The sequence below is a fragment of the Nesoenas mayeri genome, assembly GCF_963082525.1.
Source record: "Nesoenas mayeri genome assembly, chromosome: 5".
In the NCBI taxonomy this organism is placed as follows: domain Eukaryota; kingdom Metazoa; phylum Chordata; class Aves; order Columbiformes; family Columbidae; genus Nesoenas; species Nesoenas mayeri.
In genome coordinates, this window is record NC_137548.1 from 68,703,196 (window position 1) to 68,717,716 (window position 14,521).

Sequence of the window (14,521 nt, forward strand, 5' to 3'; positions counted from 1 at the left end):
GGCCGTATGAGGAGGACTGAGAGGCACGTGGCCAGAGAAGAAGCTGTTGGGCTGCGAAGCCGCGTTGGCCCGAGCAGGCAGGGCATAGACAGGTACGGGGTGTTTGTAGCACTGGAGCAAGAAATCAAAGTGAATAAAAGCACATCTCCAGTCATTACCTTGTTGGACATGCACATTAACCTTTTCTTTCCAGCCAGAGGTCTCCCAAACCCGGAGCCACCTTGTTTTTCCAGCCCCATCTCAGTCCAGCCCCCAAGGATCTGCCATTGCCAGTGACAGCGACAAACGCATCTGAATTGATGGGCTTCCCAGGAGGCGATTAAGCCGCAGTGAGGATGGCTGATTTTTGTTGGATTCAAATCAATACAAACACACAGCCTGAGCTTTTTAAGCCTTTATTAGAGGGGAGGACAAGCCATGCACGTTCTGGTTTGCTCTGCTCCTCCAGGACGAGCGATCCAGCATCTGCCACAGGAAAGCTGCAGAAAGCAAAGGGGGTTCAGCTGCTTTGGGGTGCGCAATGGAGGTCACCAGCACCCCCGGGACTCGGCGCTTGGGGGTGCACCACAGAAGACAGTCCTTGCAGCACCGCAGAGGGGGCAGCGGGAGGATGAATGGGCAGCAGCTCGCAGCTGGATGCACCAAGTGTCTGAAGACACAAACAACACCCAACAAACAAACCCACCCTTTGCCCCGCAGTTTTTGGGTGAGAGCAGCCCACCGGCAGGGTTCCCACCTGCACCCAAGGAGCTTGAACACGCACATATATGATCTTCGTCTGCTCTGAGAGTGGAGATCAAGACATCAAGCACATTGCTTGAGATCTTCCTGGATGCCCCATCCCCTGAGTCCGGCTCGGCTACGAAGAACAGGGACAATGTCACTGCTGTGCTTGTCTGGCTGCGCGCGGTCGGCTGGACGCGCTGGACCCTCCCCAAGTCAAGCAGGTTATGAAAGTCGCCCCCACTCAAAACACGCCGTCTGCTCTCGGCGGCCTTGTGCTCCCACACAGTCTCCGACCGAGGAATGCGCATTTCTTAATGCATATTGTCCTTTCGCCAACGAACCGCAATTTACAAGAAAAAATGCACAGCAATTTAACTGCTACCTGTGAGACCTGGTGTTCTTCCAGAGCCACAAAGCGCTATCTGTTGCTTAGGAACAATCCTTATCCTACAAAATGAAGACACATGCTCTCCAAAGAGTTTTTAAAATGCACCTGATGTGTGTTTGTCTTGTTTAGGAGCTGACCCGCCTCCTAAATAAGTGGCAGGGGGAAGTTGTTGTGCTCCAGATAAAGCACCAGCCACCTACTGTACCCAGCTGTGATTCCAGATGTAGTGTATATGCCCCATACCAAGTTGTGAGTTGAGCTATAGGGTATATACCCCATACCCAGTTGTGAGTTGATCTACAGGGTATATACCCTGTGCCCAGCCATGAGTCGAGCTATAGGGTAAGTACTCAAAGAGCCAAGAGACTCGTTTCATTGCCGTGTCCTTCCAGCTGCTCTGCTGCTCCCTGCGCAGATGGGTTTTGGCTCGGAAGTGGGAAATCCTTCAGGGATCTCCTCCTCTGTTTGTAATGCCTCTGTCTTAACTTTCTTCCCTGTTCAGGATTCAGATTTTATGTGTGTGACTGGGCTGCTGACCGGCGGTGTGAAGTGTTGCTCCACCATGACACCACGACCAGCCACCAGCTCCCGTGTCCAGCCTACAGCACATGGGGTCCAAAAGAGAAACCGATCCCTTGAGGTCCCTCAGTTAAGACAATCTAGCCTGCAAAGCGATCTTTTCCGAGACCGCAGTGGGAGCGTCTGCCAGGGTGGAGCAGGTGTTGAAGCGAGAAGCCTTGCAGGACATGACGCTGGAGCTCTTCTTCTTGCGGTACAAGTAGCTGCTGAGGTGGACCCAGAACTTGTCGTGGAGGGAGGCGTAGATGAAGGGGTTGTAGCAGGCGGAGCTCATGGCCATCAGGTGACACGAGACCTGGATGACGTTGACGTACCTCTTGTCCAGGATGGTGAACTCCTCGTCGATGTCTCGGATGAAGTTCACGACCTGGAGGGGCAGCCAGCAGATGGCAAAGCACACCACCGAGACCGTGAGCACCCGGAACGTCTTCTGCTTCGTTTTGGTCCATTTGTCCTGGCAGGGATAGGCAGCGCCCGGGATGTTCCTCCTCCGCAAGTGGTAGGTGATGGCACAGAAGGAGACGGATACCGCCAAAAGCGGGAGCATGTAGGACAAGAGGAGCATCAAACACGAGTACAGCAGCCGCTCGCTCTCCTCGTGCTTCCAAAACTCCTCGCAGATGATCATGTCGTGGCCGATGGCGTTGAGATCCAAGTAGTGGGTGTGCAGCGAGGTGGGAACCGAGGCCATGATGGAGAGCAGCCAAATGCAGGCCACGAGGCAGACGCAGGACCTGCGGCTTATCCTCCTGCGGATGGGGTACGCCACCACCACGTAGCGGTCGATGGCGATGGCGGTGAGGGACAGCACCGACACGAAGACGGTGGTGGCCTGCATCAAGGTGACGAAGTAGCACATGAACATCCCGAAGAGCCAGCCCCGCACCTCGAAGGCGTAGGACACGGTGAGGGGGACGCAGGCCAGGCACATGATGAAGTCGGCCGCCGCCAGGTTCCCGATCAGGAAGTTGGTGGTGCAGTGCAGCTTCTTGGTGAGCGCGATGAGGAGGATGAGGAAGAGGTTCCCGGTGCACGCCACCACCACCAGCGTGGCGTAGAGCGGGATGAAGAGCGGCTTCAGCTCCAGGAGGAGGTCCAGGCCGCTGAAGAGCGAGGCTGAGCCGTTCTGCCAGGAGCCGTTGGGCAGCCGGCTGTGCGCCATGGTTTGTCCTCGCTGCGTCCTCACTGTGTCCCTGCTGTGTCCCCGCTGCTGTGTGCCTCGAAGTCAGAGACCAGGCTGCCAGCCCTGAAAGGGAGAGAAACGGGCTGTGGTTTGATTTGGGGCACAGCCACACAGAGATGTGCTGGCTAGTTTAAAAGATGCTGTGACTTTCTGAGAGTGAATGTGCCCTGTGGCAGACACTGCAGAGCTCCGGTACAGAGAAAACAGGAACCCTGGCTATGAAAAGGTTAATCAGCCAGCTATGAAATGGTTAACCAGGCGGTTAACCAGCCGGGGGCTCTGCAGGGGCTGCCGTGTGGAGCTGGGGATGCCTCATGGAGAGGAACCTGGGAGCTGTGCTGGCAGAGAGCAGAAATACAAGCCACTCCTGCATTTTTTAATTTCCATTTTTCCGCTGCCAACTCCACCCCGACCTGCCAGCCCTGCCGCTGCCCTTTCTCCATCCCCTGCCGCTGCCCTTTCTCCATCCCCTGCCCTCTCTTCATCCCCTGCCGCTGCCCTCTCTCCATCCCCTGCCCTCTCTCCATCCCAGCCCACCCCACCATTCCCCATCCCACTGTGTTATTTTACCCCCTTGGTTATTTCTCCATCACCCTCAGAGCTCGGGCTTCTCCTGCCCTGGGAGGTTTTCCCTATTCTTCCCTCGTGTGGGACCCAGGGGGGTGTTTGGGGGTGCACGGGGGTGGTTGGAAGCGTGTGGTCGCTGTCCCTGGGCACACAGAACTCCCGCCAGCAGCCCGAGGGGGCAGATATCAGATGTGTTTGAGCAGAAAGTGCAAGGAAACGAAGAATCATCCTCCAGGACCCTCCTCTTGGAGCCCGCACTGTCAAATTACCGTTTCATCCCCCTCACCGGGACTTGAACAGTCTTCTTCCCCTCAGTGGAGAGTCAAAACAGTATTAATTAATTAGCTCCCATAATTAACTGAGAGAGACTATGATTTTCTACTTCACGGCTGCACACGCAGAGTGCACACGGTGATTAACGCGGCTCCAGGTCCCCGTGCCCTGCTCAGGCTGGGAATGCAAAATTCCGATTGAAACTTGCAGCCGAGAAGCCAACACGATGGTTAATTTAGAGAAGAATTATTCAGCTCCATTCCTTTAGCGGGGGTCGAGCCAGCCCCCGTGCCCGGTGCGGGTCCTTCTCCCGCAGCCCGGCTGAGTCCCAGAGGGACCTGCTGAGGGATCCCCCGTCGGGGGCTCTTACCTGCCCGGGGCTGTGAGGATGAGGAGGAGCCGGCCCGTTCACCGGGGGTGTTCGCCGGGAGAGCTCTGGCAGCCGCAGTTCTTACTCACAGCCGCTTTCGCTGGGGTTTTGTGGGCTCGGACGCGCACATCCCACCCCACGGTTCCGCAGGCGGAGCCGCAGCTCCCCCGCGCTCCCCCCATCCCCGCCCCAGCCCGGCCGGTGGCTCCCGGGACCGGAGCGCTCAGCGCGGCGGGGCGGCGGCGGGGAAGCTCCGGGAGCCCCCGGGGCCCGCTCCAGGAGCCCCCCCTCGGCAGGGAGGGCAGGGGAGAGGCTAGGGGAGTAACAGGGGGACGGCGCGGGCGGGCGCAAGGACCGCGCGGAGCTCCCGGGTGCGGTCTGCGGCCGCCCCGTCGGGGTCCCGGCCCGGGGGAGCGGGCGGGGGCGACCGTGGAGGAGCGAGGGCAGCGCGGGGCGAGGGCAGCCCTTCCATGGGGTGCAGGCAGCCATGGGACAAGGGTGACCCATCAGTAGGGCGATGGGCACCCAACCCCAGGGTGCTCGTGGCCCCACCACGGGGCAAGGGCAGGGTGGGGCGAGGTGGTCCAGCCATGGGTTGATGAGTGCCCAGCCATGGGGTGAGGTGGCGCAGCCATCGGGTGCCACCAGCAGCCGTGGTGTGGGGACAGGCGTGGGGTGCAGCGCACACCCCCTGGAGATGCAGCCCATGCAGAGGCAGCGAGAGCAAGGGTGGTGGGCAGTCGCACCCAGCCCCCAGCCACAGGATGGGGCAACACAAATGCCATTTTGCAGTTTATTTCCTGGTGGAGAAGACAAACGAAGCCAGGCCAGGAGCGCAGCCTGCCGGGGGCAGCGCTGGGACTGCCGACCTGAAAGGGCTGAGCTCCCCGTCCCACTTTCCATCGCTGAGAAATCGGGCAGAATTGCCCCAAACAGAAACGGGAGCCAGGCCCGGGCATCATGCAATCATCTCCCCACCAAACCACCAGCTTTCTCTGTATTTCCAGGAACGTCTCGGGTCATCTGTTATGACGGATGTGCCCAGGACCCTCAGTGCTCACAGGATCTGTGCAGAGACAAACCAGAGACCCGTGACCTTTCCAGCCAATGGGCATTTACTTTCAAGTTAACTTCAGTGTTGACATTTTTAAGAGCTTGGGAAAAAAGCTTTGTCACTAAAATGCTCTTTGCACAGACACTTGAAAAAGCTTCTGCAATGGATGTTGGGCATGTAGGGACACACAAGAATCAGGGTTAGATTTTTATTTCTTGGCTGTTCTCTCCTGTGTGTGTTTACAAATAATGTAAATGTCCTTAAAAGCAAATAAACCCAATGTATCCATACGCTGGTCACTCTTAGACTGGAGCTGCTGGTGTTTAAGATGGCAGGTGATGTTCCTTTCCTGTGGCTGATTTCCAGCCTGGGCTCGGCTCGGTTCTGAAGGGCCGGGTGTGTGGTGCGGATGTCGCACAGCCCCACATCTCCCCGCTGTGATCAAAGGGCTGTTGGCAAAGATAAAGTGTTTGGGGATTTAGAGCAAGCAGGATCCGTACGGCTGAGGTCACTAAAGCTATTCCTCTCCCCAGTTCCACATCTGCCCGAACGATGTGCCCAGGTCAGCTGTAAGGACACAGCCTCGGAGGGTGGCTGCACTTATTTTAATGACTTTCCTCCTTTTTAGCAGAGATTTCACACAGGGCTGGGGCCGTAGGAACTGGTGTTTGAGCCAGGCTTGAGGTCAGGTGGCTCTGGCAGCGCCCACGCAGAGCCTGGGCAATGGCTCTGCTCAAACAGGGTGAGGAAACCTGGCACAGCTGCCAGGACAACGTGGCCGAGGCTCCAGCTGTGCCTAAAGCAGCACAAGGTGCTGGAAGAGGTGGAGCCAATTCCCCAATTAGGTAGAAAAGGTGGTGCCAGGTCCCCCTGTCAGGGGTTGTTCAGCAGTTCTGTCATCCCTGCAGAGCATGGGGGGCTGAAGCAGTTTGCTGAACTTGGAAATAATGATTGAAGTGCTTTGGAGAGCTTTAAAAAAACATTACAGTGGGGGAAAACCCCAACCCAGGTATTTTCTGCTTGTTGGGAGGTGGAAGAGCTGCCTTGGGTGCTGAGGGGTCTCCACTCCCGGGTGTCATAGGGTGAAGCTGCTTTTGCTCGCGCGGCAGAGCCTGATGGCACCGATCCTGCACGGCGTGCGGGGCACAGCAGGGAGGAGTTGTCACCCAGGGTGAGTGCCGGCTCTGGAGCTGTGGAGCTGCCTGGAGCAGCCGCCTCGGCTCAGGCGCCTCGGCTCAGCCGCGGCTGCGGGGAAGCAGCAATGCTCCCAGCGGGTGCTCCAGCCAGCGCCCTTCTCCCCTCACAAACGCAAAGGGCGATGCATTGGAAATCTGCTGATTTTCTGCCGAAACCACAGGCTTGTAGGGCAGATATTGTTGCACAAGGCAGTTTCAAGTCATTTCAATTTTTGGTTGAAGTTCTTAGGGCTGTTCCCTGTCACCACTGACAGGAATCTGAGCTGGGGAAGCGTGGTGCAGAGTCACAGGATGATTGTTAACACTATTCCCACACTGGAGGCTGCGATGTTGGGGTGATGTTCTCAGGTCGCATCTTTCCTCCCATTTCTTTTCCACCCTCCCACCTTTTCTTGCCACCTCTGCCACACCAGAAGTGCTTTTTCCACTCGATTTTCCCTTTGGAAATGGTTTCCAGCTTATTTCAAGTTAGTGAATCGCTGTGTGATCGATTGATACGCAGAGAAAGGCTTCAGAAATGGGGGCTTGGGAGAAATTAGCTTTAATTGAGCATTTATGACTGTGACACAGTTGCATCGTGTGATTAAAAAGAGGAACCAAGTATTGCTCTGATATTGATTTTGGTGGCAAGATGAAGTTAATAACGTCCGACTCCTAAGGAGACTTGAGTGGCCAACCATAATACTGTTGTCCAGTGCCTACAGTAATTACTTCGTTTCCATTACATTATGCAAGTGTTATGACAAGCTTGGTGGTAATGAGAGCTGAAATTAACCCCACGGATAATTACCCTGTTGACCTGAGCAAGGGGCTGATGTGAAGATGGGGCCGATTGCCCCGGATTTGCAGCTTTGAGCCCTTTGGGTGGCGTTTTGGTGGGGAGGGAGCCCTCAGCAATTTAGCAAGGGAAACCCTTTTCTGTCCTGGGCCAAAAATGCTCCAAAAGCAGCTGGGAAGCCGCTCGTTCCGCGGGCATGGAGCTTCTACATCCTGCAGCAAACCGGCCGCCGCGTTCGGGATTGCGATGGGGTTTGCGTGGCCCCCGGGGTGATTTGGGAACGGCAGGACGGGCCGCACAGGGGTTCGTGTTGTAGGTTTCTGGGCAGGACTCGGATCCTCGTCCCCACTGCGCAGGGAAAGGGAAAGGGCTGGTCTCTGAGATATCCCAGATAAAGAGTAAAAACAGAGCTGGAAGTGCCAGGGAACAAGGCAAACGCCTCCCTGGGCACCCTGAGCTCCCCAGGGACTCCCTCATGAGTCAGTAATTGTAGGGCAGGGGATGACAAAGGCACTGGGAGGGCAACACGCACCCAGAGACCCACACTGGGTCCACCAAGTTTGTCCCCTAGAAACCAAGCAGCTGCTTTCCCCCCCACAGTCTCTCGGCTGAAGTCCTGTAGGAAGCTTTTGTCAGAAGCGCCAGGACAATCATCACAGCTTCAAAGCGCTTGGCTGTTCAGAAAGACGCCGCCACAGAAGCGCTTTGGAGCAGCGGTTGCCCTCTGACAACATCGAGGCTTTGGAGTTTTTATCTTTGCTTTTGTTCTTTCTCCCGGGGAAGGAAAACAAACCTTTGTTTCTCTGCAGGCATCGCTTTGATGTCAGACGTATTAATTAGTGTTTGCCCCGTAACAAGGGAGTGCGCAGGAACGGGGCAGCTCGTTACTGAAGGGCTGGGGTACCCGGCTGCCGGATCCAAAGCAGGGCATCGCGCGTCAGCTCCTTTTCCTTCAGAAGCCTCTGATTCCACAGCAGGATTTCTTCATCCTTGTCTTCACAGCTTACTTCAATAGGGAAAATTAGAAAATCATCATCATCTGGCCCTTTTCTGGTAACAGGCCTGGGAACTATCAGGGCAGTGCTGGGAGAAGTGGTGCAGAACTGTGAGTTTTGGTGAGAGGGGGCTGTTACCTGTCTGACCTGAGGAGCTGTGTCGGTGGTGTTCAAGCCGACTGCAGAGCCCAGCGCCAGCCCTGCCGGGGAATCAGCAGGAACTAAATCATCTGTGTTTCCGTATCGCGGGCGGCCGGGAGCTGCTGTTCATTTTAAACAGCAGAACAATCTGATAAAGGCAGCAGGAGGCTCTTAAAAGATCATTTGAGACGAGAGACGGAGTTTGGACATGCCGGCAGGACAATGAATCCCTGGGTGGTCGGGGTGGAATGTGCACCCCAACTCGGGCAGAGGCTCCATCCGTGTCTGCGTGCTCCACGGCCGGAGCTTTTCCCCGCTCCTGCTCATCCTGGGCAGCCCTTTCCTGCCCCGATCTTTGCTGGCTCCACAGAGCCGGCAGGACAAGCCGCTCTTGGTGCCAGGTTGCCCCATGCCAGGGGTCTGTGCCTGGGGACGGGCTCGGAGGCGGCAGCCCATGCCCGGTCTGCGCACAGCGACGCGCCCGGAGCACCAGCCGTGCTGGGGACAGCGGCCGCGACGTCCCGTGCGCCTGCCGGTCAGAGCGGGACACGACGTCCTCAGCGTCCCACGCACTGCCAGCTCACTGCATTGCTTTTGTTGATTCAAGCACACGGTGAACCCCCTTTTCCCTGTACAAGTTCCTGAGGAAGCGCAGGTTGGGTCACACCGAAGGTTTATCTCTGTATGTCAAGCCAACCTCGACGTGCGGCTGTGCCCATTGTCTCATGGACATCCGTGAGTCCCAGCGATGGGCTGAATTTCTGCATTGGCTTGTGCCTGATAGGGATGTTTAATTAATGTTTAGGGCCAATTTTATCCCAGAGAGACACTCACCAGCCTCAGCTGTTGCCTGGATTCTTTTTCCTTAGTCACTTGCAGCTTTAGGTGCTGCTTTCACCACAAAGGTGCTCCGAGGCCCCTGTTTCAGCCCCCTTTCCCCACACCCACGGGCTCTGCTCACCTGGCAGCCACGGCCGGTCGGGTTGCCTGGGATTTCCCTTTATTCTCTTTATTCACCCTGCAGAGGAGTTGCGGGCAGTGCGATGAGGGGCCGTGTTACACCCCCAGGGTGACCTGCGTGTCTGGCAAGTTTAAGCGGGCAGAGAAAAGCGGTTTCACACAGAGAAAAGGGCAAAGTGTTGTGTTTAAAAGGCACAAAGCGGGGGGGGACGAACATTTCTCTTGTGATCGCTGTTTCCTCGCAGCTGAGAAGTTGTCTCTGCTGTTTGATAGCGGGTCTGTGAACAGCCCGACGCGCGGCCCCGGCTGCACGCACTGGCCGTTTGCTGCTCCCATTGCCGCGGTGTTACCAGCGCTCGTCTTTCTGTTCAGATCGGGCCATCTTGCGGCACGTGAATTATTTCCATGTACAGGACAGCTGGTGTTGCTGTATATGCAAAAAAAAGTCCTAGCGAAATGCTGCTTGTACCAGCAAGAGTTGGTTTGATTGATAAGAGCTGCACAGCTTGCTTTTTACTAGAATAAACCATCGTAGCTTGAAGTCAAGTCCTCGCTGGTTAAGCCACAAGCAGCATCACCACCCAGCGCAGCAGCCCTGCCGGACCCATGGCGCTGCTCCACGTACTCACGGGTTAAGTGATCTTTGGAGAAGTTCTTAGGGGTTGTAATGGAGAATTCTTGCTGTCCGTGGGGCATTTAAGCACAGACTAAGCCCAGGTCTGATCTCTGGGTAGGTGTCCAAAGGATAGATCACAGAGAAGATCCCAGATTTTCCTGCAACACCTGCGTGCTGCGGTGCCTCCCATGGGTGCTGGGGCTGTTGAACTACCCAAGCGCAGATGTTTATGCAGTAAAAGTGCAGTTAGCTTAAAACTAGATTTTAAAAAATAGCTTGTGTGCTTATGAAATAGCCTTTTTATTATTATGTTTAATCTTGTGTTTGTTGCGCAGCGCCGGCTCCGTCTGCCAGCCCCGCCCTTCACATCCCGCTGGGCTGATCCCCGCTCCATCCTGGGCAACCCGCAATTAACAACCCACAATTAAGCAGCCTCGTTAGCGGAGAAGCTGCTGCTCACTGCCTGCCCAGTGCTGGTGTTACTGACCCCCAGCCACAAACGGGGAAACCGGGGAGCTGCTGCACCGCGGGATGGGGATTCACCAGCATCTCCTCGCTTATCCACGGGAAGCACCAGCGCTGGCTCTTTCTCCTCCATCACAAAGATTTCTAGACCTTCTGGCATCCATCCTGCTCGGCTCTGGGTGATCCTGCTCTTTTTCTTTTTCCTGCAAGCCCCTGGACCTGATGAAACGATCTGGTCTCCATGGGCACTGCTGGACTGACTCACTGCCCCAGTTTTCTTTACAAAGGGTTGGCAGATCTGGACTCCCGGCCGTGTTTGAACGGCTCCTCCTGCTACTCGGAGTAGCTGGGCTTTGGGATCAACCAAGGCAGAGGAGCCTCTCCTTCCCCAGGCAGCGGTACAGGACGGACACATGTAACTCTGCAGCCAAGGACCGTGAATGTGCTGCCAGAGCATCGACGCACATCCAAAGGGCTCGACCTGCTCTGTGTTTGGGCCACAATCCTTCCCCAGACCCTTTCTCAGGCTTCTGAGCTAATTTTAAAAATGAACCCCCGGGTGCTGCTGCCCAAGGTCCCTCCTCTGGAGGAACCACTGGGTAACACGGCCCCAGAGCTGGAAATGGTTCAGTGCAGTTACTTTGAATCTGTTTCTTTCCTGGATAGCTTTAACGGGAAGAGACAAAGCAACAGAAAGCATCTTGACAGCCATTGCTGGTGGCAGGAAGGAAAGGTATTGACTGGAAAACAGCCTGCGAACACACGGAAATTGCAGCTCTCTCTGTACCTACCAGTTCTGGGAAGTACTCAGCAGCGTCTTTGCTCCAGCCCGGCACTGCGGGGAGGGAGCGCTACAGCCCATCTGCTCCAGAAAGCAAGCAAATTATAAGGGACATTTAAAAGGCGACAAAGGCCACTCTGTAACGAGACACGGGAGTCACGAGTCTTGTCGCACTGACATTGAGGTGATTCACTGCGTTTCTCAAGCCTTGAATGCCGTGTTTGTTCTCGGGGAGAGCGATGAGCGTGACTTTGCGGTGGGTGAGCGGGGGTAACAGCTGCCAGCAAACGAGCTAATAACACCATTTACAGCGGTACAGACACAGGAACACGGACAGTGGAGCAAGGAGCTACTTTAAAAATGTATTTTCATACAGGTAGATAATGAACACGATAGGAATCTCATGTGTGAAGTACCGGGACTAACCACCTCTACCATCTCTGTCCTGTCGAGCTTTGTTTGCATGCGCTGCTTCCCTCTATCGACCTCCGGAGTGAAGACAGAAAGCGCAGCTTAAAGAACCGTCAGTTTTACACAAATACACAATTACAGGGTTTTTCCATTAGTAATTGGAAACAAGCCAGTTAAACAGGATGAAAACCAATTAAATACTAGAACATGTTTAAAGTCAGATAATTCTATGCAAGTCTGTGATGAAAACAAGCTATTTGTAGCCTCCCTGGTTATCGCTCTTGGTTTCCTGGTACAGAATCTCCTCTGACCCTCATTTGCAAAGGTTGAAGCAGATAAATGGGTACAAAACGACAAACAAGAGAAAAAATACCCCCCTCCAGTCTATTCTGTAAAGGACAGTTTGGCCAATAAAGTGGGATACTGTAGGAGGGTACGTGACATAGAGAGGAATGTTAAATAGTTACAACATCAATGACACAATCAATTTAACAACTGCAAGAATAACGTGCTTTAGGGTTTTAAATTGACAGCGGTGGGAATTATCTGTGCTCCTCCAGGCACGGCTCAGGGCAAACTCAGACTTTAATAGCGCAGATCTATAGAAAACACCACGGGGACCTTGCAGGAAAGAAAAAAAATGCCCAACTGAGTAACAAAAAAGGTACAAGACAGGAAGAACAATGGATTCAGTGGGTTTATCTGTTCTATTCTAGACCATGACGTTTCCTGATGCTTCTGAACAACCGGTGGTCGTTGCTCAATATGCCTCCAAACAATTCACAGTCGGACTGGAATGATTAGGTCGCTACAGGCGGGGAACAGATCCAAGTCAGGGTTCAGTTCCGCGGTCGTCGTGTCACCAGCGTGTCACCCTTGTCCACCACAAACGGCAGCTGCTGTCCCTGGAAGTCCAAAGCTTTTTGTCTTGTTTTTCGTGTGCCCTGTCTCCCAGTTGTGGCTGCCGCGGGGCACAGCTCCCGCAGGCTGGACAAGAGGCGGCCGTGCGCGGCCATCACTGCTCCGCGGCCGGGGGATCCTCCTCGGGGTCCCTGCCCGGGGGCTCGGGCGGGAGCAGCAGCTGCACCTCCTCCGTGCTGACGGCCACCTTGTCGGGCTGCAGCCAGCGCTTCAGCTGCTCCAGCGTGCTGCGGGGAGCAAAGACACCGCGTGAAACCAGACAGTGACAACAGAGCCGCGCGGGAACCCGTGAAAACAGCGTCAGCAAAACCCTCTGTGTGTATCCCTTGCACCTCCACGGGTCCTGACAAAACCATATATTGGTTTTTAAGACACAAAGGCTGTTTGGCAACGCGGGCAGCGCTGATCCCTGCCCATCCGCCGGCTCGTTACCTCTCCTCGGAGTCGTGTCCCTCTACGTAACACTCGGACTCGAACTTCTCCTGCAGGAAGCGGTCCCAGCACTCCTGCTTGGCCTGGGCCAGCGTGCGCAGCATGTCCTTGGACGTCACCTCCTGGGACAGGCCCTTAATGCGCATCAGCCTTCTCTCTGCGAGGGGCAAAGGAGGGACCGTTATTGCCTTTATTACGCTTTTTCTGAAAGGAAAGAGAATAAGTATCTGGATTTCTATATCAAAAAAAAAGTTAAACTTTTCAAGACTACACCACATTTAAAAAGTCATTTTTCCCCCCCTGTATTTCAAGTCTGTATTTCTTTTACGCACACAAGATGATATTTTTTAGGTGACATTTCTGAAGGTTTATGTAATCAGTCAACTCTGCCCATTTTTGAGTTTGAATAATAACTCTAGCAGGCATGATTTGGAAAAGCACCAGAGTTTTCTTTCCTGTACCTGCCCACACCCCTCCAAGCAGCAAACAGGTCACAGGAAGAAATGTCACTTTGCTCTTTCCCCTCAGAAGCATCTCCCGAGGCTCCTTAGAAAGGACGAGACAAACACCGCCAACACAAAACCACGCGGGCTCTGTAATGAGGTCCGAATGCGCCTCCCCAAGTCAGCTACAGCGCAACCACGTGCTCTTCAGAGAAGAAAACTGCACTGTGCCTACCTCTCTTAATTTTTTTTGGAAAAACCAAATTCTTTGGTTTGTACTTGATAAAATGTTCCTTTCTGTGGCACAGGCGAAGAAGCTACAACCATGCTTCTCATTTCCACTGACGCGCTTGCAATAAACAAGTCAGATGCCCTATTAATTAGCTGCAAGGCGTCTTTCCGAGCGGAGCTGGAAAGCTGGGAGCACCGTCAGCTCAGCCGCGCACACGGAGCCACAGCTGCCACCAGAGCCGCAGCAGGCGTGGAAGCGGAAGCCTCACCACTCACCCAGGGATGCCAAATACACCTCGGAATCGCTCAGGGGCGCCCAGGGCTTCAGGTTTGCCGGGGAAGAGCCGTGGGAGCCGCCGCCCGGGGCGCAGGGAGCCACGAAGGAGTCGGTGAAGGCGTCGCCGGGGTCCGTGTGCTCGGGGCGCGGCAGACACGCGCAGATCTCGGCCCAGAGCTCCTCGCTGGGCCTGGTGACCGCGGAGTCCATGCTCTCGATCATCCTCATCCTGAAGGCCTGAGTGGGCGATAAACGGTGAATATCGAGCAGAAACCCCTCTCTGCCAGGCCCCCCTGCGCTCCCCGCTGCACAAGTCACCGGACGGTTCAGAACCCCCCAGAGAGCGGCCCTGAGGGGCCCGCGGGAGCCGGGCCAGGCCCCTCCGCGCCTGTCCCCGCAGACCACACCGCTCCGCGGGGCCGCCCGAGCCCACTCCCTGGGGTCTCTGTCACCCCCGCTCGCCGGGGCTTCCGAGCCCCTTCCCCGGGGACACAGAAGCGCCGCTGCGGTCCCCGCACCCGCCTCGGCCACCGCCCGCACCGTCAACACGGAAGCCCGCGACAGCTTCTCACCACGTGCCGACTGGCAGCCGCATCTGGCCAATCGTCGCGCTCTCTCGGCGGCTGCAGGGCGTCGATTGGTATCCGCGTCTGGCCAATCGCCGTGCTCCATCGGCGGTGGAAGGGCGCCTATTAGCCCGCCGCCCAGCGGAGGGCGGAGAATCGGCAGGATGG

General features: G+C 55.7%; 2 protein-coding genes across 3 annotated transcripts; both read right to left on the minus strand.

Annotated features, from left to right (window-relative positions):
• Positions 1 to 1,763: 1,763 nt before the first annotated feature.
• On the minus strand, positions 1,764 to 2,855 carry LOC308041468 (prolactin-releasing peptide receptor-like; the record flags this gene model as incomplete). The annotated part of the gene is made up of 1 exon (XM_080346153.1): positions 1,764 to 2,855. One exon carries the CDS (start codon positions 2,853 to 2,855, stop codon positions 1,764 to 1,766), a length of 1,092 nt encoding a protein of 363 aa, XP_080202279.1.
• An 8,571-nt stretch (positions 2,856 to 11,426) lies between these two features.
• CCDC32 (coiled-coil domain containing 32) lies at positions 11,427 to 14,342 on the minus strand. 2 transcript variants are annotated; one of them, XM_080345990.1, is made up of 4 exons: positions 14,328 to 14,342; positions 13,787 to 14,024; positions 12,837 to 12,993; positions 11,427 to 12,631 (listed from the first exon to the last, which is right to left on the minus strand). In XM_080345990.1, the coding sequence occupies exons 2-4, from the start codon at positions 14,013 to 14,015 to the stop codon at positions 12,499 to 12,501; spliced, it is 519 nt and encodes a 172-aa protein (XP_080202116.1). In that variant the 5' UTR covers positions 14,016 to 14,024; positions 14,328 to 14,342; the 3' UTR covers positions 11,427 to 12,498. The 2 variants fall into 2 exon arrangements, with proteins under 2 accessions (XP_080202116.1, XP_080202115.1); XM_080345989.1 differs by having other exon boundaries at positions 14,306 to 14,336.
• Positions 14,343 to 14,521: the final 179 nt, after the last annotated feature.

Excerpts from the sequence above, each read along its gene's own strand:
- CCDC32 (XM_080345990.1), bottom strand. The coding sequence starts at position 14,015 with ATGAGGATGATCGAGAGCATGGACTCCGCGGTCACCAGGCCCAGCGAG. Across the intron at positions 12,994-13,786 it reads GGTGTATTTGGCATCCCTGG|AGAGAAGGCTGATGCGCATT; the intron begins GTGAGTGGTGAG and ends TGCCCCTCGCAG. Across the intron at positions 12,632-12,836 it reads GGACACGACTCCGAGGAGAG|CACGCTGGAGCAGCTGAAGC; the intron begins GTAACGAGCCGG and ends TGCTCCCCGCAG.